At 27.3% G+C, this 23,484-nt stretch overlaps 2 protein-coding genes across 5 annotated transcripts; both read right to left on the bottom strand.

Annotated features, from left to right (window-relative positions):
• Window positions 1–2,475: 2,475 nt before the first annotated feature.
• Window positions 2,476–3,964, bottom strand: LOC108489916 (uncharacterized). Of its 4 annotated transcripts, none has more exons than XM_017794658.2 (4): window positions 3,742–3,964; window positions 3,513–3,651; window positions 3,346–3,415; window positions 2,476–3,175 (listed from the first exon to the last, which is right to left on the bottom strand). In XM_017794658.2, the coding sequence occupies exons 2-4, from the start codon at window positions 3,587–3,589 to the stop codon at window positions 2,900–2,902; spliced, it is 423 nt and encodes a 140-aa protein (XP_017650147.1). In that variant the 5' UTR covers window positions 3,590–3,651; window positions 3,742–3,964; the 3' UTR covers window positions 2,476–2,899. The 4 variants fall into 4 exon arrangements, with proteins under 4 accessions (XP_017650147.1, XP_017650149.1, XP_017650148.1 ...); XM_017794660.2 differs by having other exon boundaries at window positions 3,346–3,412; window positions 3,742–3,901; XM_017794659.2 differs by having other exon boundaries at window positions 3,513–3,606; window positions 3,742–3,901.
• A 12,567-nt stretch (window positions 3,965–16,531) lies between these two features.
• LOC108452083 (uncharacterized) lies at window positions 16,532–19,139 on the bottom strand. Its single transcript, XM_017749822.2, has 6 exons — window positions 18,893–19,139; window positions 18,364–18,806; window positions 17,900–18,241; window positions 17,445–17,813; window positions 17,142–17,356; window positions 16,532–17,008 (listed from the first exon to the last, which is right to left on the bottom strand). The coding sequence occupies exons 1-6, from the start codon at window positions 19,027–19,029 to the stop codon at window positions 16,763–16,765; spliced, it is 1,752 nt and encodes a 583-aa protein (XP_017605311.1). The 5' UTR covers window positions 19,030–19,139; the 3' UTR covers window positions 16,532–16,762.
• Between the last annotated feature and the right edge of the window lie 4,345 nt (window positions 19,140–23,484).

The raw sequence follows: 23,484 nt of genomic DNA, 5'->3' as shown, positions 1-23,484 counted from the left end.
TTTTTTTTTTGAAACGAGTCCTAAATTTTATTATAAAAAATAAATCATTATTATTTTAAATTTGTATCTAAATAAACATTTGTTTTGAATGAAAAAAGATTTATCTTAATTATTTTATTTAAGCATAAATTAAAAGTTAGGTCTCGGAGCTTAGATGATTAATTTTAATAAAAATTAAAAGTTGAAATATTTATTTGGATAGAATTAAAAGATAAAAAGAGTATAATAAAAATATAAAAATTCATCATAATAAACTGAAAAAAAAAAAGAAAGAATAAATAAAAGACATGTAACAAGTTCATGCCTTGTATTAGGCAGGCAAAATCCGGCAGGCAAGTGGGAAGTGTCCCCACAAAGATTTCATTTTATCCTACCACGGAAATCACAATAACTAAAGAAAAGGAGCTTTGTTGAAATATTCCCTCTCACTTTATCAAAAAAATAATTTTAATTATTTATTTTACTAAAATAATATATATTAATTAAAAGATCGGTATAAAAGAGACATATCCACATCACACACACGCGCAAAATTTAAAAAGAATTATCCGAATAAAAGCCTATCATTTATTCCTCTAGAGACTCAAATCTGAATGAATCCTATAGTTGAACATCCCTTAACTGTTGGACCAATTATGAAAATTCATTCTCTGTTTTAAATAAAATGTTATTGCTAATTTTTCTTTTAAACTCTAAACTTTTGATTTCAATCCTTTTAAATATTTTAAATAATTAAATTTCGTAAAAATTTATTTAAATTTTACTTAATGATTTTTTTAAAAAATCTTCTATAATAATAAATTTTAAATAAAATAAGTAAAATTTAAAAAGTTTTATTTAAAGTCAATGTTATTTTTTTATGAAGAGAAGTCAATATTATTTAAAACATGTAAGATAAAATTAATAAATACATTAAAATAATATAATTATTTTAGATTTTGTATAATAATAAAATTTAAATAATAAGTGAAATTTAAAAAGTTTTATTAAAAGTCTATTATTTAGAACATGTAAAATAAAAGGTTAAAATATGTCATAAGTTTTGTGTTTTCGATAATTTGAAATTTAGTCTTTGAATTTTTATTTCTAAAAATTAAGTTTCACTATTTTTCAAATTTTAAAATTCAAATTTGACTGTTAACTCAATTAATTTTTTATTAAATTTATTGTTATGACATTTTAAAATTTAAAAAATTTCACTTAGTAGCCATATAATTAAAAAATAATGTTGTAATTAACCTAAATTTAACAAGACAAATTTATCAGGATTAATAATTTCTTCACCAAAATTAAAATTAAAATCCATAATTATTTCCATCTCAGTAGTGATGAAGCCGATAAATAAGAAAATTATGGTTAAAAATATATTTTTGTAATTTATTTGGCATAACAATGGGTTGTTGATGTGGATTATCACACCAACATCAATGCTATTAACTAAGTGATGGTTAACGGTTGCAATACATAATGGAAAACGTTAATAAAAAATTTAAATAATGTAATTTTAATGTTTGAAAACTTAATTGAATGTATTTTTCTATTTTTTTAAAGAAAAATACATAAGTTTTTCTATTTTAATGCTCAAGTTGCAAAATGCATCTTATAAAAATCATAAAATACAAAATATTTTCTTAAATCCAATTAATCAAACATAAATTTTAATCTCAAATATCGTATTGAAGAGGCTAAAAAGCTTTGGCCGGCCTAGCTATTAAAATTGTATGTACTTTTGTTGTTCAACATTTTAAAATTGTATGTAAAGTTGTAGGCGACATTAACTATACATTTATACAGTCTAAAATAATGTCAACACAATATAAACTATTAAAATTTATAAATTTATAATATATATATATATATATACTGATTCACTCACTATGAGTAGTTGATAAAAAATCAGATAAAAATTGTTTATAAATATTTAAATATTCCTAAAATTTAATCAACATTTTAACATCGCATCTTAACTTAAATAAAATGGTAGTTAAAATTTTTCTTGGGACGTCTGGACACCTTTATTAAAATATCTTCTAATTTTATAACATTTTTATATTTTGATTACATAAAAAAATCAATGCCAATGCATAGATAGTAAATAATTCAAATATATAAAAAAATTTAAAAATGGAATTGAACTGGAGACAGATGGAAAACGTCGTGACCATCCCTAAATGTAATATAGACAAGACGAATAAATATATAAAAAAAATGTCACTTTAATAGAACATATATTAAAAGATATTAAGGATGTAAGCTAAATATGGCTCCAATGTCGACGTAAGGTAGAGGTAGAAAAGGATAGAAAGATAAGCAGATGGTGGTGCCACGATTTTGTGATTTAGACGCCGAATCGCAATAAGCAGTAGCAGCCAACAGTAATGTAAAAGCACCTTTTTATTTTCATTATCCCTGTATAATCTTATCGTCATTCGTCACCCAAACCTAAAGCCTACCCATTTCTTATTCATTAATAAATTAAGGCAAAAGAAAAATTAAAACCTCCATTTCCTTCAAATTACAATTACATGCGAAGGAGGAAGGATGAGAGTGTCATTGATCAAACACGATATATTACAAAAATGTCTCTCCCATCCATCCTCTCCTCTCACCAAATACAGTAATTAATAATTAAAGAAAGCAAAAAAAAAAAAAGGAACCCTAACAAGAGTGGGGGCAATAAACCTTGTTTTTGCTCCCCTCTAGTTCTTTTATGCAAGGAAAATCCCATCCCAAAATCATCAAAGACCCAACAATTTAAAACCCATCATCTCATTTTAATCTTCTATTTACAAATCCAACACTACCCACACTATTCCAAGTTGTAACTTAATTTTATCATCTCCCTCTCTCCTCTCAATTTTTTTTTCTCATATCAAAATTTTCTTCCCCTCGGTATTTCTTAAGCCACGGCGGAGATTCTGCGATGGCGGCCATCTCTGGTGAGGCAATCAAATCCCTCGATTCGTACAGCAGCTGGCATCTGCCCGAATTTCACCCTCACGCATCCTCCCCTTGAGGAGGGTCCCGGGGATGTTAGTGGAGGTAGCACCGGCTGCTCGTCGTTGAATCGGGCATCTTGGATTACCGGATTCGACGCCCTGCTCGGCGGTGATCCACAGAAATACGGTGGTGATGAAGCCATTTGGTCGCTGGGGTTCTCGGCCCCATACCCTCCCTGAAACTCAATTAAAACGATACCCCTTTAGGTCACATCTAATTGTACAAAATCAGAAAGAAAATCTAGAAAAATTACATGAAAATCAAAGAATCAGTACCCAGAGTCATCAAAGAAACAAAAAGAAAAATTAAAGCCCAGAAATATCTTCTTTTTTTAATTGAATTTACCTCGGAGAGGATTATATCAAGAAGCTCTGCACCAGCTTTTGAATCAGCCATCTCAGTCTGATAACAGCTGCTGGAATTTTCCCAAATCAAAAATAAAATAAGAACCATGATACATAAAAAGATAATGAAAGCAGAAATAAATTAGAAGTTTAAAAAAAGGGACATACTTGGTAGACCATCTAAAGGTTCGTATAGGCTTAGGGCAAACCACTGAATCGAATCCTCCCTCTTCAAATCTTCCCATGGCGTTGGTTTATAATTCTGTTTATTTTTCAGACAGAGCAAAGATCAGAACACCAACAAACCCTGTCCAAAAAAAAAAAAGGAACATAAAAAAACATGAGATCTAATCTAACGAAACAAACAAAAAAGAGATCTGGGTTGTTTCAGACAAACCTAAGCTCCTCCAATGGAGGAATTAATTGATTGGAAAGAGAGAGAGAGAGAGAGAGAGAGAGAGAGAGAGAGAGAGAGAGAGAACAAATCTGGGTTTGAGATTTTGAGAGAGGAAAGTTTCAGAGAGAGAAAAAGGAGGGGATAGGTGGGTGAGTATTCATAGGGAGAAAGAGGGTGAGTGAGGGGAAGAGGGTGGATAGGGTGTTCGCGAACTGAAAATCATGTGATGTGAAATATTGGGTATTGACCGTCAGATTTGAATAGAATGGAAATAGATGGTTGATGATTGTTTTAAAGGAGAGTCAAAGGTGAGTTTAGGATTTGGAGCCAAAATGGAATCTGATGAAGATTTGGATTCTGAGACACATATCGAATATTAAATATCAATCAATCAATCTTTCTTTCTTTTTTATACGGTGATTGCATATTTTATAAGGCTCTCATGCATGCATGCCCTCATTTTTTATTTTTATTATTTTCTTAAACAACTGAATTGTTTTTAGTCACAAATCGTGAATTCTTTTATAGGATAAACTACATATACTCACTTAATTATAAAAAAATCATTTTAAGTATTTAAAATAAAAATTATAATTTAGACACATACGTTATATAATTCGTTTATTTTAGTTATTTCGTTAAAATTCTAATAAAATTTAACATGACATTTTTCTTTACACATAAACTAATAATTAGATGTCACATGACACAATTTATCACATAAATATTGCATAGGACTAAAATATTATTTGTCCAATACTAATTATTAACTAAAATAAAAAAAAAGATTTTTAAGTTTTTTCAACCATTTAATTATCATTTTTATTAATAATTAGTATTGAACAAATTATATTTTAGTTCTGTAAAGTGGTATGCAACACTTACTAGGTTAATTGTGTCATGTGGCATCTAATGATTGGTCCATGTGTCAAAAAATGTCATATCGATTTCATTAAAGGTTTTAACGGAGTTATCAATATGAACAAATTATATAGCATGGGTGTTTAAATTGCAAGATTTTATTTTAAGTGCTTAAAATGGGAATTTTTGATAGTTTAATGACTATCTATATAGTTTACTTTTTATATAATATATTGCTTTTTTTTTATAAAAATGTCGTCATTTTAAATTAAGTTTTAAATATTAAATTATTTTAAAGACTATAAATATCAAGATGTATATGAAATTTTTTAAAAAAATCTAATATTTTGTATGTTGAGGTTTACTTTTGGGGATATTCGTTCTACCGAATTGTATTCCCATCATTGGAACACAATGAAATGGCATTACCCTAATTGGAGATTCTCGACAAAATCTCGTATAATTTAAATGAGACCTCGTCACCATGATTTATTTCGCCTACATTAGTCCATCAAAACTCCTTACCCTTTGTTTAATTACCTCTAAACCCTAAATTCTAGTTCGATTCTTTAAGGTCTCAATCTTAAATTTTAATATTTGAAAACCCTTATGAAATTATTTTCCTCCAACTTAATTGGGTTAAAGATTATTTCGATCCAACTCTAACCTCAACCAAAGTCAACTCTCTACTCTCCTAATTCTATTACTCTTCATCAGTATAATCTTTGTGAAGTATTTAAGCATTCTTCATATGAGGATCATTTACACTAATCGTAAATAGGGTTTATCATAAACCTAAACCTTATTTATGTTAGTTTAAAATATATTTTGTATCCATATAATGCATAAACACTAGAGGAAGACCATGCTGAAGAAAAGCATGGAAAATCAGGAGAGTTAATTTCAGGTTCGTTGATGTTAGAGTTGGGTTCAAAATCTCTTCCTAATATGGGATTGAAGCTTGAACAAATGAAGGAAAAATAATTCGGTGGGCATTTTTTAAATGTTATATTTAGGTTTGAGAGTTTAGGATTTAGGGTTACAATTTTAGATTATGGGTTTTGGTTTTTGGATTTTGAGAAGTTGGCACACGAAGTCAAAAAAATTTTGGGAGGTGAAATTAAATTGTATATTTCTACAATAGTAAAAATATAATTTCACCATTCTAATAGCTTATATATTTATAATTTGTAAATGATTAAATCATATTTTATCATTTTGTGGTGTCAAAGTGTAATTATACCGTTACTAATTTAAATTTTTTTAAATTATAAAATGACATAAATGAATTTTTTTTTCATTTTAGAAGGAGTTAAAACTATGCCAACCCTAGACTTCGCCACTAAAAGTAGGCTAGGGTATCCTCTAGAGTTGTAGGCATGCGACAATGACATAGGCAAGTTTCTTGGAACTTGTATTTCCTGGTCGAAATTAAGCTTGAGATAACATAAGAAAATGTGATTAGTTAATGCAAGACGTAGAGCTAGGGGTGTTCAATTCATTAACCGGCTCGAACTATTATTAACTGAATTAAACGACTCTTTTAAACCCTTAACCGTTTAACCGAACCAAAATTTTAAAAAAAAACTTAACCGAACTGAACTTGTTCTGTTAATTTGGTCGGTTAACTGAAGTAACCGAAATTTATATATATTTGTTATTTTTGGTTAAAACAAGTATAAAACATATAAAAAATTAACAGACTTAATTGACTGATTAATTTATATTTCCAAAAAATTAACCGAACCAATGAATACTTATATATTGTAATACTATTTATTAAATTCGGTTAACCGACTGATTTTGAATCGAATTAACTGTTAATCGAACTTCTAAAAAATTATTAATCGACCCTAACCGAATTAATTCGGTTAACCAACTGATTAACTAAATTCGATCGGTTAATTAAATTAATTCGATTTTACCCGAAATTTGCACACCCCTACATAGAGTGACATCATTGATGAACTCAAAATATTCTTATGATTTGGACGAACTATATATGCTGATAGAAATATTGATGTTATAATTTGTTATTTATAAAATGAAAAGTGATGTAATTTAAAGGATATGTTAATATTTTTTAAAAATAAAAAACATGTTAGATTTGTTACCCAAATGCTTGATAAAGCAATCAGATAAAACAAAATAGAATTGAATTAAAAAATAAATTCAATAAAATTTAATTAAAAACAAATTACATAAACTAAATTGAATTAACAATTAAAGTAAATAAATTGCATAAGGTGGGCTAACAAGGCCCCGGAAGATATATGGGGAGGAGTTTTTGTCACCTCTTTTAACTTCACAAATGCTTCATTCAATCTCCTTAAATCAACTCCAACAAGGATTCTAAGCTAACATCCGTAACTCTACCCTCTATACTTATGGATAGAATGCTTGATGATAGGAACCCACGCAGCCACGCTAAACTAACCTTATTCGATAATTACCCCATTAACACCTAGGCAAAGAGAGATTGAAAAAAACCAATGACCAGACAGATAGTTAACACTCTTTTTAGATATTACCTTAACACCTCTAAACTATTATTTTTAGTGGCTTTTCGTACCATTCTCTGCGTGTATCACTTCCACCTTAGTATCTCTTCACACTTCACACTTTTCATTGTGTAAATCGCGGCATATAATTTAATTCTTAGAACAAAACTATAAATTTGAAGTAATTTAATTAATTATTGTAATTTGTTTCTCTACCCAAAGGTATAAAATTGACCAAGACAATAACAGACAATGAAGCAATTTTGCTTACTTCAAACACATAAAGTAGACAATTAAAGTTAACGCCGGTTGCCCAATAGCCTCATCTTTGAAGAAGGATGAACTAAGAAGACTGTGTTTCGTTATTTCTTATAATAAAATACGATAGGCAACGAATGGATTTAAAATACTTATTAATTGATTAAGATTATTCTATTATTAAAAGAGTTTGTTTTGTGAGAACCATAATTAAAAAACTTTAGCTTCCTATTCGACTTTTGTCCACATTTTTTTTATTTTATAAATAATATATAACCAACTTTAAAAATGTTCGAACTTTAAAAAAAAAAAATAAAGTTGTGGGTTAAAATCACGAACATGTACCACAATTTAATTTATTTCAATTTGAATTAATTTGAATTTGAATGGATTTATATAGAATCAAATAATTTTGAAATTGATAAATATTAAAATTGTTAATAATTTTTGATTCAATATGTAATGTTAAATTTTGATTTTATGTGCTTTTATATCTGAAATTTTAATTTGATTCAATTTTCACTAACAACATTGTTGAATTAACTTCATTTTACATTCATATATTGCATACACCAACAATTATATTAATCTAATATGAAAATAAATGTATATATTTATTTCTTTAAATGTATATAATTTAGAGTTTCAGACATACATGTGAACCACAATTCAAGTTTCATGTGTATAATTACACGAATCAAAGTTTATGTATCAAATTGCACATTGAACCAAAATTTATTTATAAATTTAATATTTATCCTTTTAAAATTTACAAAACTATAATGTTTTGAAATTATAAAAATAAAAATAAAAATTAATTATAAGTTCGAATGGTTTTTGAAATATAAGTTACAAAATTACGATTATTTGAATTAAAATTTATTTTATTTAATTTAAAATTATTTTTATCTTTCTAATTTCTAATTAATTTGATTTTTCTATATATAGAAAATATTTTATATTTAGAATAGTGAAAATAATTTAAAAATATTACATACAAAATATTATTAGAAACTAGTATAATAGAGTTATTGATTTTTTTCCCATTTGAATTCTTAAAATGAGAAATAAATTCTAAATTTTCAAACACTACGTAACTTATGATAAATTTTTATTTTTGTAATATTATATGAAAAATCTTTAAAACGATGAGAAGAGAGGGGCAGCGTTCTGCGTTCAATAGGCCACAGATTTCCGCATCCGAAGGTGGAAAAAAGACAAAACATTGCTTCAAATTGCGAGACGCACTTGCAATGCTGATCCAATGGGTAGTTACCATAACTTTCCCTATACCATATTGACTGAGCAAATTTTGATTTAATTCAAAAAATAATAAAAATTTAAAATTTAAATTAAATAGTTTAAGTTATTTGAGTTAATTAAGTTATTTGATTTAATTGAATAAAAATTAAATTTTTTATTTAACTCGAATATAAATTACACAATTTAAGTTATTCGAAAATCCGAATAAGAAAAGGTAAAACTACCTTGTTTTAATAAATGTTTACTTTTTTTTAAAGTTAAAAGTTAAAATCATTAAGTTAAAAGGTAAAATTACATCGTTTTAATAAATGTTTACTCATTAAATTAAAAGACAAAATTATTATATTGTTTATGTAGTTAAATAATCTTGTACTTTGTCTACTAGTTAAATAATCGGTCAATGTAAACGTAACATTGAGTATAAATAATAGGATTTGTTAACTCGACTCGATTCGATTCGATTCGAAAAAAATTCAAATTAAGTTCGGTTACTAAAATAGGATTCGTCAACTCGACTAACTCAAAATTTTTTTACTCTATTCGATCGAATACTCACCCCTACTTCACATTATATTTTCCTATTGGATGCTTTAGATGTTGTGTATCTAAATTTTAAATTTTAAAATCTCATTACTTGTGTAAGTTTTAAAATCTCATATATATATATATATATATATATATTTAATGAAAATTATCTGGAAAAAGGTGATGATAGGATAAAAATAATCTTATATAATTTATTAAATTATTACCCATTTATTCCTTAAATTCAAATCCCATTTTCTTCTCTCACTCGAACATCATTTCCTCCTCCTCCCAGCTGAATTCAGTTGAAGAACTTGGTAAGATCACCCATGTCTTCAATGCTTTTAAAGAACATGGTTTTAATTGCAAAAAAGAAAATCCATGTTGTTTTAAACCAAACAGAAAATTTGGGACGGAAATGATGATACCAAGTTTACTTAAATAATCGGAAACATGGGTTACCAAGTTCTTCAATTGTAAGAAGGATATGGGTTTAAAATGATGAAGATGAATTTGGTAAATGAATTCACCGCCATTGAACATGGTAGTTTAGAGCTGCGGTGAAGTCATAAGATTAAGTTTTATTGTGGTTTTATAGCCTAGCGAGACATGTTATGACGAAAGTATAATAAATTAAATAATTATATAAAATCATCTTTATCTTAATCATGATTTATTTTCAAGTTATTTGTACCAAATATTTATATAAAATGTCACATTAATATTTAACAATAAAAGCTATAAAATTTTTAATGAAGGACTATTTTGTTCCATAGAACCAATTTACCCTCTCTTTGTTTCACTAGAAGGATCAAAATGTTATATGGATTACTAGAGAGGTCACTATGTTTTTTTTTTTAAATTTTCATATTCTAAAATAATCTATTAATATCACCTTGGTTTATTATAATGGTAGGTTCTGGGATTAAGTTTTAAAGATTAGTAAAAATTTCAAAAATTTTAGAGTTTAATGAGAATTTTTAAAATAATTGAGGGTCTAATTAAATTTTAAATTTTTTCTGAGATCAATGAGAATTTTCCAATATTTTATGTGAGCTTAATTAAATTTTTAAAAATTAAAAGACATAATGAGAATTTTCAAAAATTTGAGGGGTTAATTAAAATTTTCTAAAATTTCAATAGAAAATTCATATTTTTCTAAAATTTGGGAGGGGAGCAGTTACAATCATGGGATTAATGGTTAAGGTTGAGCTTATCGGAATAAAGGGATAGCCTTGAGAGATCCATCAATGAGTTTAGTGTCCGGGGAAGCCATCGGCGGTGCTAAATTCAATCAATGGCTTATAGGGTTTGTTGGGAAAAGAAAAGAAGAAGAAAAAAAGAAAAAAAAACGAATAAAGAAAAAAGAGAAAAGAAATAAAAGAAATATATTTTAATATGAAAAAACAATTTTTTAAACACGAGGCACGTTTAACATGTTACATCAAACATATTTTATCAAATAATGACATTAAATAGTTAAATGATATTTTTATAATAACATGATAATAATAATGACATCTTTATAAATTTTAAAAATTAAAAATTAATCAAAGTTGAATGACATCTAGCATAGCATAGTTCACTCAATAATATATTATAACATGAAAATGCAAAATATATATAAAAACATTAAAATGTATTATTGATAAACTTAAATTGATGTGGACTGATCTTCAATTGATACTAATAAATGAAATTCGATCTCAAAATAATCATTTAAATTTATATAATTATATAATATGTAAATATAATGCGTTAAATGTTAAATACAATATGAGGAGGATTGCACACTTATATAGTTTTATATATTTCTTGCTTTATTAATATTTAACATATTTTTATTTTATTTATATAAATTATGTGTGTTAAATTAACATAAATTTAAAAAATAGTAAAAATTTAATTATTAAATAAATATTAATATATATATATTTTTAGATCAATGTAATAAATATAATAAAATATATAAAAAAAAAAGGATGAAGTGAGTGTTGATAAAGGAGGAGAAATGATTGCAGCACTATATGATGGAACAAAAGGCAGCACATTTTGAAGCAAAAGAAAAAAGGGCACCCCGCATTATCAATTTGATTCCTAGCCCTTATCCTACACAAGCTACATCATGCTTTTAATTTGCCACATATATTTTTATTTAAACAATAAATAATAAAATATACGTTCTGAAATTAATAATAATTTTGTTAATTTAGTTTTTGCTTTATTATTAACTCTATATTGATATTTTATGTTATTATATTGTTTAATTCTGTGTTATTTATTTCATATTTTCTTATTAAGTGAATTCCTATTCTATTTTAAATTTAAATTTTAATGTTAATTTTAACTATTCTACTTTTTCAATTATTAATTTTAAAATTCAGTTTCATAAAAATTTAATTTAAATAGCATGTTTTATTTACCCTTAAAAATATAGTTCAAAGTTTAAAATTAAAAAATAAAACATAATATAATATTTATCATAAAGATAAATAATATTTAATTAAAACAAAGTTAGATAATATTTATCTTAATAGTTAGGTAAAAGTTATCTAATAAAGTTGAATATTAGTTATCTTAATATTTATTTCATAATTATAGTGTTATTAAGCGGATAAATTATTTCATGAACCTTTCTCACCACCTAATATATGGTTCTAGTTAATTATTTTATGCCATGTCAACAATTTTTTCCAACTCAAATTAAAAAGATTAAAATAAATTTCACTGTCATATATAATTTTGTTCAATTTCTTTTTCTTTTCATTTGACATGATTTTTTTTCCCCCTCCTCACTGTTAGAAGAAGAGGATTTAGGGTTTTGGTGATTTTTCTAATTTAAGACTACAGGCTGAGCAAAAAAATAAAGGGGTTAGGGAATCAGGTTCGTTCCTATTTCTAGTGAAATAATTATTGAATTTAGTTCATAACAATTTTAATCATTCCATTATTTACTTTGATTTGTCCAAAACCCTAAATCTTTTTTTATAACAACCAAGAGGTGATTCAGAAAGGAAAAAAAATTAAGAAAATCATTAAAACCCTAAATCCTCTTATGCTAATAGTGTCTTATTGTGAGGGGAGGAAAAAAAGTTACTCAGATGAAAAGAAAAAGAAATTGAACAAAATCAAATATGATGAGGAAATTGTTTTAATCCTTCTAATTTGAGTAGGAAAAAGTTATTGATTTGACATAAAATATTTTGGTAGGACCATATATGAGGCGGTAAAAGGGTCCATGAAATAATTTATCTGTTAAACGGTTACTTCCTCTATATTTAAAATATAAGTTCATATATCTCATTTATTGATCGTATTAAATTGTGTTTAATATGAAATAAATTTAATGATTGTCAAATTGTTTTTATTTCAAAATTAATTTTTTAAAACTTTAACAAACTGTTATGTGATTTAACTTATCTTATTTAATAAAATTTTAATATTTCACTTCTATCTATATCCATGTTACAAAAAGAATAGCAAATTATTTTTATTTTTCACCGAGTCAAATTTTTGCTTTTACATTATTTAAGAAACTTTATTTTGTATTAAAATAAATTATTAAAGAATTTATTTCTGAAATTAAAAAGTATTAGATATAAATTATTTCTAAAATTTACAAATAAAAAATTTAAAACTTTATTTCTAAAAATCATTTAAAATTAAAAATTTATTTCTGTAATTTAAAAATTATTAGATATATATTATATCTAAAATTATTTAGAACTTTATTTTTAAATTAAAATTTTAAAAATGAGAAAAAGCATTTAAAACTTTATTTCTCAATTTAAAAGTATTAGACATATATTATTTCTAAAATTAAAAATTAAAATATATTTAATACTTTATTTCTAAAATTAAGGTTAAAATTATTTTCGACTATTTTAAAAAATTAAAACTATCTATTTCAAAGCTTAACTCTATCTCATATATATATATATATATATATATATATATATATTGGGATTTTAGATCATTAATTATATATGGGGAAAATATTTGATACAAGTATTAGTGAATTTTTAGACTTTACAAGTAAAAGGTTGACAAGTGTACTATAAGAGTATAATAAAATATTTTAGAAATAGTTATTTAAAAAAGAGAGACATATATCAATTTTTAAAATTACTTGTAGAATGAGAAAAATACACTATTAATGTGCCAAATGTAAATATGCACTCTTATATATTTGCGTGCATATTATAACATATTTATTATTTTCTATCATGTAATGTATTTTTAATTAAATTATTAAAAATATTAAAATTTTGGAAAGAACAAACACCATGAAATTATATGTGCAAAAAATACAAAGCATATTTGGTAAAATATTTTTTTATACATTCATATGGATTCAAATTAAGAGTATCAAATCTAATATTTGAAAAATTGTTGAAAAATAAAAGAATAATTTTGTGTTTATACCAGTTTTAACCATAACCAATATATTTAAAGTTTAAAACCTTTGTTTTTATCACTTTCACCTTTTACAAAAACATTTTCAATAAAAACAATAAAAACAAGCTTTTTATTTATTATTTCTAATTTTCACATTTCCATTTTCAAAAATTATTTTAAAATTTTAAACCAAACACCTTTTCCCAACATTTTTCATTTTAATGGAAACTAAATAAAAACAAAACATTTAAAGATTTCAATAAAACACTCCTTTTATCATAACTAACCGTAACACCTTTTATTTAAGTTATTTTAAATACAATGCAGTTATATGATAAAAATAATATTTATTAAAAGAATTAAAGAGTTAAAATGGTATGACAAAAATTATAGAATAAACCAATAAGACTCACACATAATAATAAATTTGTTAAAATTTAAATAAATATATAATATTTTAAATATAAAGTGCAAGAAATATATGTAAATCTCGAAATTGAAATTAAATGGCTGTTGAATGTATAAAGGCATAAATGATTGCATCGATATTGGATGGTCAACAAAAAGGCACCACATTATCATTCTCATTTCTCCATATATTATTTATTCTAAGAACAGACATGGATGTCTCACTTGCCTTGCATTTTCCGCGCCATCCACTTGCTTCTGCCCTTTAAATTTAATAAATTATTGCTTTTGAGTTGTTCTGTTAGAATTTGTTTGTTGTGCGAAAATTCAACGTGGAATCACTTGATGATAAAGAAGCCCATTGCTAATATAAAGCTTAACAAATGAAGGAGAAATTGTTTTTATTTTTATTTTTTAATGTATTCAAATAACAACTTCTTAAATATTGTATTTCGGTTTTATTGTGATTTTATTATTTCCTTTTCTTTTCGAGCAACATAGGATTAAGTTGTTATATGTTTTATTATAAATATATATGAAAAACTCAGATTTAAGTATTTTTGTAAAGATTAATTTATTATATAATTATTTTAAAATATTTGACTTCTAAAAGGTAAGACCCTGATTTAAACATTTAACATATTAAAAATTTGTTAGCTCAATATTGTTAAATGTTTGATAGTCAATTATAACAAATGAGAGCTATACCTAAACCAATCAAGTAAGAATTGAAAAAAAACGATGGTGAAGTTGGGAATTGGGATCAAAAGAGTGCAACAGCCACGGAGATATTGGGTTTTCAAATGAGTTTTCTAAGTAACCAGAAAGAGTTTGTAAAAGCTAGCATGATGGAAATCTAGGGGGGTAAGCATACAAGATACAACCCTAACACTCATGCCTCTGTTATCTTGTGTTAAGGCATCTCGGGGCAAATTTATAAATTTATTCATAATTTTTTATGAGAGGAAGCTTTATTTATTAATCGGTGAAAAGATATTAAATTAATTAATTTGTAAATCACTTAACATTAATTAAAAAATAAATTATTTTCTTTTATTTTTAATAATTTAATTAATTAATTGATTAAATCAAAATCGATAATTTAATTGATTTATCTATCATTCGATTTTAAAAACATTAATTTTCTTAGATAAATTCCATCGGATGTAGTCCATGTCCTTAGTTGAGATGGGCTACCAACCCCCATTTCGTGATTGAAAAATAATAAAACATTTATATATTGATGTTAATTTAATATTTCTTATAACTAAATTTAAATAAAACAATATATTTTTGTTATTAAGCAGCAATGCTAGTGGACGGGGCCATCCTAGATAAGACCCAACTTGTCCAGATTGGCCCTATGAAACTAACAGATTGGCTAACACTTGGGTCAAATTTGAGTAAACAAGATGATATACAAGAGAATGCGTCCCATTACGCAACACAAACATCTTACTATTAGATCAAACAGTTGTTGGCTTATCTATATACTAATTTAAATAATGAGAATTATATTAAAAAGTATACTATGATATTAAGAGTAGGTTTGGATGAAAGGTATGTTTACTTATGATTAGTGTAAAAACAGCGGTAGCGGTGATATTAAATACTGTAGTGTAAGATAAAAAATAAACTAAATACACCGCACTGCATCTAACCTACCTTAAGTTATTTAGAGGTTGTGTTTTGACTTGTGCAACCAGGTCTTGTAAATATGCTATAAAAGATTTTTACCTTATAGAGAATCATTAATAAAGCAGAAATTACATTGATTCAAATGATAAATAACTTGAACACTAAACATTTATTTTAAAATTTTAAAATTAAAAAGATAAATAAGAAAAGATTCTCATTGATATTTAAATTGAGTATTTAAATGGTATATATTGCTAATTGATGGGAGGAGTGTGGTGAGTGAAATTCTCATACTTTGTCGAGAATGAAACTGTTTGATGTTGAAAGTACATTAATTTTTTTTATAATGTATACTAATGAATTTTGTTCATAATTGTCTTTAAAAAAAACCAATTTCTTTTACATAATTTTATAATGATTTTGCTTTAGAGTGGTAGCATGTGCAAATTCCTTTTTACTGTGTTGGTATGCATGTGTGAGTTACTTCTTATCCTTCTCTTCTTTTGATAACGTAGAGCCCTCGTATCCTTGTTGAAAACCCCCCTAATGAAATAAAGTTAAAGTAAACTAATAAAGGTACTCCCACTGTAGTATCTACTCTTCAATGTTCCTTGCTTTATGTCTGCTCTTTCACTTTCAGTTGATGAATAAAAAAAATAAAATCACTTGGCTTACCTGCTTTTCTTCAATATTTCTATGGATTCCCAAAATCTCCAAATTCCATGTCACCCTCACATGTTGTTGGACTTTGTTTTGTTCCTATTTGAACAATGATGCAATATTCGTTAGTGAAAAAATTTAAAGTGAATAATAGGTTTAAATATTCAAATCCAAACCTATTCTTCACAATAGTATGCCATATTCTGAGATATTTGAATATATCGAATTTATTATTGTAGTTAAAATATCTAAATCGAAATATTGTTGGAAGTGTGATATTTAAAATTTTACAGTTTTATTATATTATCATAAAATTTCTTATTATCATGTTTTATGTATAGAACCTATATCTTAATTTTCTAACAAATTCTATGTCACTACATCCGGTATAATATAGGTATAGCTATATACAAAAGCTAGCCTAGGATTATCCATATGGTGCAGTGATGCACATTTAGATATGGTTTTGTAATGTATGATGTAATATTTAGAAAAAGGTGGTGGGTCAATTAGTGAGCTGGGAAAAAAAGGGTAGAGGAATCTCTATGGAGTTGGCCTTCTGAAATCCTGACTTTGCTCATCTTCTCCTCACACCAATGCAATTGTTGTTCAGTTAGATCAGTCATTCTCAAAACCCTTGACACCACTTTTAGGTCAATCAGACCCATCAATATGTCCATCTCTTTCTCCACCTTCACTTTCCTTCTCCTTATGCATTTCTTAGCCCTTTTAAGGTCTTTAAGCTTCATCCTTTTCTGCATTCAATCCAGCGAGTAATCTTATTAATACTCAAGTCGTTTTATATGGGGAGAGAGAGAGAGAGAGAGAGAGAGAGAGAGAGATGATGACATGATGGTTTTGTAAACTTATTAAAATTAGAGAACTTACTTTAGCATTAACTTTTTTCATAAGCTGAAGGAGTGTAGGGTCAACTGAGCCTCTTCTCTTCATCCCAAAGAATTTTTTAATGAGTTGACATGGTTTCTCCTTGTCTGCCTTGAGAAAATTCATGAAGGTTTGGATTCCATCCTCCATTATCACCACAAATGTTTCTGCTGATATTCTTGGCCCAAACCCTTCATCTCTTTCATCTTCCTCATAATCTTTTTTCATATCAAAATTATGGAAATAAACAGAATGTTAATTAAAGGTATATTATAAATGAAATAAGTTTTAAAAATAATGATTTACCTCGATATTCAGGAACCAGAAGCAACTTTGGGGCCAAAAGCCTCATCCTGGCATACACCTCGGGTCTACGCCCTTGTTCATAAGGCTCATTTTCGATGTATCTTTGTAAAAGAACTTGGAATTGTTGAAACTGTTGAGCAATGATGGCAGGACAGTCGAAATCTTTTCTAGAGGCTCTTTTATGTTCAAAGTTCTTATAGTTCCAGTTAAGAGCTTCCCAAGTCAAGCAAATTTGAGCAACGTATGCAGATTCCAGTTCATGATATGGATTCTGTCTGATATCTGATGGTTTTCTGTTCATTGTCGCAAACTTGTGGACTATTCTCTCAGATATTGATCTTGGGCAAGCTTGGATGGACCTCAGTGATTCTATAAACAATTTCAAACCCATCAACCAAATCTGCATTCTTCACATATATATATATATATATATATCAAGTTTCTCATAATTTTACCTGTTTCTTGGAGCTTTTGTGCACTGATTCTGTCAAGGAACATCATCTCTTCATCATATTTTTGGAACACAGTGTAGGATTCCCATTTGGGACAACTTCTTCTTGAGGAAGATGAAAATGGATCTTCAGTCCCTGAATCTCTGCAATTTATTGAGCTTCTCCACTCAGATGAGCTCTTTGATGTTGAGCCTATTGTGTAAGAGTCACCATAGATTGGTTCATTATTATCCTGCTCCTCACCTACTAACTTCTTAGACTCCACTGTTGGTCCTATAACAAAAAACTTGTCACTTGAAAAATCTGTTTGCACCCTTTGTTTGATTTTTTGATTACTGAAATTTTCTGTAGAAACAAGCAGAAAACAATATCAGGCAGCATGAAAAGACAAAGTACAAGGATGTAATGTTCAGCAGAAACATATGACGTACATCATGTGATAATAATCAATGGTTTAATGCACATACCATCACCATCTTCATCATTGTCCACATCACTTTTGTCCATTGGTGAGACTATAGGAGTGGGACCATCATCAAAATTGTCAAGTGAATCGCCATCTTTTGTTGGGATCTCTTCATGATCAAACAAATCTGTATCATCATCATCATGATGGTGTTCAGAATCTGAACTAGGTGACTGTTCAGTGTAACAACTTGCATATTCTTGATCCTCACTCGTGATGAGCTGATCATCATGGACATCATTTCGAGGTCTTTGAAAGCTGCTGTCCGGCAGGAAAATAAGTGATTCACCACCATGAATTATGTCAGCCACAAGGTGGTCATTTTCCATGCAGTTGGCCTTGTAGTTATACCTTTCAACACAATAATCTTCTTCTTCTTCTTCTTCTTCTTCTTCTTCTTCTTCTTCTTCAGAGAACATACTGTAATCATATCCATTTCGATTCCTGCAAAAGAAACAAAGAACACACAACACAATGAATGAATGAATGAATGAATTTCTTCACCAACAAAACAATGAAATTACAAGGACCTTTGGAGAAGCGAGTAACTTCCAATGAAGTAGAAGAACTTGGCAAGCAAAATTGATGAGTAGTATAGAAAGAGAAGGAGAAGCAAAGATGAGCTTGAGAGGTTGTAAAACAATATAACCAAAGCTTGCTTTTGCATGTTTTCTTGTTGTTTGGTGGTGCTTTCAAAAGAGCTTTGCCAACAAATACTCAAAAGCAAAGTGAAGTCTTTGGTTCAGGAAAAACAAAATAATGTGTTGCTTTCATTGGTTTCCTACTTGGCTTAAAGTGGTCTTCTTCCTTTAAAATGACCGATCTGACCTACACAATACCAATTTTACCTCCCTATCAATTCCAAACATCAATTGCAATTGAGAGGGCAAATATGTCAACAAATTATTACCTTTCTTTTTTATACATTTGAGGTTATATCCAAGTCATTCAATAAATAATCAAATGTATAAATAAATACGTTTATTAAGGTTTAGGGTGGTGAGATGAATTCTTTAGTTAATTAATTGATAGGTTAAATGAGGAAAGATTGGATTCCTCTCAAGTTCTTTATTGGTTGGTTATTCGTTTAAAATTTTACAGAATTTACTTAAAAAAATTAGGCTCGTTTAAAATATGAGTTGAGTTCAGATTTAAATATTTAAGGCCTAAATCTAGCTTAACCTATTTTAAATTTATAATATTTTATATTATATTATTTTTATATATTATGTAATTTAGAATACATTAAAAAATAAACTTATACTAAATATATAATAATACTCTAATGCAAACATTAAAATAATGTTAACATGTCTATATAAAAATTTCAATAAATGAAAAATATATAAAATTATTAAATATTAAAATAAAATAAATATTTTTAAAAATTAAAAAATAATATGGGCGGCCTAAAATGGGCTTGGGTTAGTCTTTTACAAATATAGGCGGATTTTGGTAAAATTTTATACCCAAATTTCAGGTTGGGCTAGGCTTGGACAAGCATAAAGTATGTTAGTATCATATTTAAACCTAACCCGACTTAAGCCATGAGCACCCTACTCTCAAGCCTAACCTAACCAAAAATAAGATAAATTGATTGATTGGATATTAATTTTTTATATTTTAATATGTTTTATATAATAAAAGATAAATCCAACTTTGAAAAATACATTTTATTATTAAAATTTGATTTGAATTTTTTTTATAAATGAAAAAAAAGTAAAAAGGTTGAGATGAAATTTAAAACATAATCTAATTAAGATTTTATATTTATAGAGATTTTTTTTATGTTATACATTACGAATTTAGTATGATGAATTAAATTGATGTTATGCATTAATTGTAAAATAAATATAAAAAAATAAAAATAAAATTACTAGAACAGTCTTTGCATTAAAAGCATAGAAATTATAAAACTAAAACCTTAGTAGTACTCAAAGCAAAGAAAATGGTAGTCTAAAATATAAGAAAGAGATCTCATCTTATCTCAAAACCCTTAGAAAACACCAGACACCAAAACCTGACCACACGCATCTATAAACAAGCATGGCTTTTTTGCTTTATAAAAGAATTAACAATAAATACTTTAACTTTTCCAAAATAATAAAAAATATAGAATCGTGTAACGTAATATCTAATTTGGGGACTTATTTTATGGAAAAAGAAAGTTATAAAGCAAAAATTAAATATTTATGGGTGTAATCTTTTGACAGTATTTCCCCTATATATATATAAATTTAAATTAAGGACATAGATACTCTTATTTTAATTTTGATATCATTAATATATTTTATTTGTAATTTTATAAACTCATAAGTGGCATACTAAATTTAATCTAACACAATATCAATTATAATAGTAATATTGTTTTAATTTTAAACCAATAGCAAATGGTTTACCTTTTGTTTTAGTCAAAATTCTCACACGTTTCGGGAATTTTGTTGTGTTTTAGTTCATTTCAATCAATTTTAGGATATACTAATTAGTATCGATATGTAGTGGTTTGTACAAAATATTAATATTTTCATCTTAACTATTTTTTTTGTTTTAATTTATTTAAAATAAATTTAAATTATTTAATTAAGTTATTGATATTAATTAATAATTTTAAAATTTCAATTGCATATAAATATATTTATATGTATATTTTTAGATATATTTGTATGTATATTAAAATAATAATAAAATCTAAAATATACACCTAAATATACTGATATTAGTACATGCTAGTATAAAAAAATACAATACTAACTATGTTAATATAAATAGTAGGGACAATCTATATAGTTGAGAGAGAATTTTTTGGTTGAAATATTCTTTGCCTCTAAATTATGAAAAAAGCCTTTAAAAGATGAAGTGTGGAAGTGTCTTGTAGGGCTTTTTCTCATGGAAATATCTCATTTAATGCATGTCCTTAACTTGGTTCCCAAGGTTTTCCCAGAAAATGCTGTCTCCTTAGGAATTTTGTCTCACACTTTTTTATTTATTTAATAATAAATCATTTGAGGTTGTTTAAGACACTTGTTTTATCAAAGTGATTGGCTAATTATATTATAATACTTGCATGAAAGCAGGTGGTGGAATTACCTCACACCAGATTCAAAAAGGTACATGAAACCTTAGACCCCCTAACCCATAAAGTCCCGGCTTCGGTTCTGCCCAAATATCTGGGCCATATTTGAAGATTCCTTCTCTGCACTTTCTTCCCCATTTTTACCATCAAAAGAAGGGGGGGAGGGGGAGTAAAGTATAGAGCTCTCTGTAAATTCTGCTTTTTCCTTTCCTCTTGTGGAATATTTGTCCAACTAGGTCTAGGTACCTTATCACATATCCCTACTCATAAGTTATTCTAGCTTGGTTCAAAAAAACTTAAATTTGACTTGATCTTGTGAAGTGAGTTCGATATCAAAGCTAGGGTATCCTAATCCCCAACTTGAATAGGGCGTAAGCGTAATCAAAATTATTTATATATACACAAATTTAAATGGGCCGTAATGTGGGCTTGTAGCAGCCTCGCGTCGTGTAATGCATAGTTAGCATCTTATGTTAGCAAATGTTGCATGTAAGTCAGCCTTTGGGTGCTTCCCTTGTTACACATTCTGCAGTCATTCCTCGTATTGTCGAATTGCTCAATCAAGTAATAAAGCTCCTTTTGATCAAATTCATGCATGTCCTGTGTTAGTGAATGTAACTGATAACCAGTTTCAGTTAAGTTGTTAGTTTCTGGTACAAATTGTTAGCAGCTTAGCCTATCATTAATTAGTTAGTTAGCTAATCGGTTAAAATGTTAGTTCACTATACAGCTTTTTTGTATAAATATGACTAGTCTCTGATCATGAGATTTTAGAGTATTTTGAATGAAATGAATAGTTTCCTTTCTTGAGTTTTCTCTTGTATTTTCTTGAAGTTCGATCATGCTGCGCATAATTAACGTGTTTTATGTGTATTGGTTAGACCACTTAATGAACCGTTTTTTATGGGGGTTGATTCATCAGAAAATTGAGCAACAAGCAGTTAAAATATAGGAAGAGGCTTGTAGACTAGGAAGCATAATGACTTGGTTCAGTTGAGGAGTAAACACATTTCATCTCCAATGAAAACCAACAAAGTTAAGACAGATGTAGCGTTGTGCAATAAGAACAAGGTTGCGGCCTGCGGGGCTTGCTGTGATGGGCAGGGATTCAATGGGACAAATTGTGAGGGGAGCCAACGCACTAATGCTGCCTGAAATCCAAGCTGGCTATGAGGCTTGCCTCTGAATTGATTAAGCATCAGGGATGGCAATAACCTTAGTCCTCATTAACACACTTGAGAGGAAAATGCAGAGAACTGAATGAGATGGGAGATGCAAAATTATAGGAAACAGAAGCCTTGTAAAGATGTGATTCAAATATATAGTTTGGTTGGGGCATAACATCATCTGTAAAAAACTCATCTTGTTGGATTGAATGGTGAAGACCACACTTTGTGACTATAATTTTTTTGTTAGTACCTAAACAGTATTGACTCTATTCAGAGAGAAATGCACCTTTCCTTCTATTTCCCATTATGACTAAAATAATTATCCACCACTACTTAAATCTCAATTAGACACGATTTATTATGATATTTAAGTGGAATTGAACTATGGGCTTCGCATTTTGTGCATATATAATCTGACCAACCACGTTTTAGTACGTATGAAGGGATTTAAAGGTGTTTATTGCCGGTGTAAAATTGAGTTGGATGGAGAATATATAAATAAATATATATAGATATTAATAAATACATAATTGTTTAAATTCGACTTCAATTTTTTTATCTAAATTAGTTTAGATTTGTAATTGATTAATCTAAATCCGTTTAAATCTATTCATATTATATTTTATTTTTATATATTATCAATGGAGTTTTTAGACTTTAAGGTAACACATGTGTTGTTTAAGGTATAATAAATAAAAATAAAAATTCAAAACTTAAAAGAAATGACATTAGGCATTGGTTGAACCCTATGTGGAACTAAAATCCTCCATTGACAATCTATCAGGTACTAACTCATGTATTATAAACTTAAAAATGGATCAGACTAGGTTCGAGTTTTGAATATTGGAGTCCAAGCTTGGACCATGTTTTAGACGAGCCC

This window comes from Gossypium arboreum, chromosome 9 (assembly GCF_025698485.1).
Source record: "Gossypium arboreum isolate Shixiya-1 chromosome 9, ASM2569848v2, whole genome shotgun sequence".
NCBI classification, from domain to species: Eukaryota; Viridiplantae; Streptophyta; class Magnoliopsida; order Malvales; family Malvaceae; genus Gossypium; species Gossypium arboreum.
This window is presented reverse-complemented; position numbering and strand designations above follow the sequence as displayed.

Bases quoted from the DNA above. Each gene is read 5' to 3' on its own strand.
- LOC108452083 (XM_017749822.2), bottom strand. From the start codon at position 19,029: ATGCAAAAGCAAGCTTTGGTTATATTGTTTTACAACCTCTCAAGCTCA. The intron at 18,807-18,892 runs GTCCTTGTAATT...TTTCTTTTGCAG, and splicing joins AGTTACTCGCTTCTCCAAAG to GAATCGAAATGGATATGATT. The intron at 17,009-17,141 runs GTAAGTTCTCTA...GATTGAATGCAG, and splicing joins TGAAAAAAGTTAATGCTAAA to AAAAGGATGAAGCTTAAAGA.
- LOC108489916 (XM_017794658.2), bottom strand. From the start codon at position 3,589: ATGGGAAGATTTGAAGAGGGAGGATTCGATTCAGTGGTTTGCCCTAAG. The intron at 3,416-3,512 runs GTATGTCCCTTT...GGAAAATTCCAG, and splicing joins ACCTTTAGATGGTCTACCAA to CAGCTGTTATCAGACTGAGA. The intron at 3,176-3,345 runs GTAAATTCAATT...ATTGAGTTTCAG, and splicing joins TTGATATAATCCTCTCCGAG to GGAGGGTATGGGGCCGAGAA.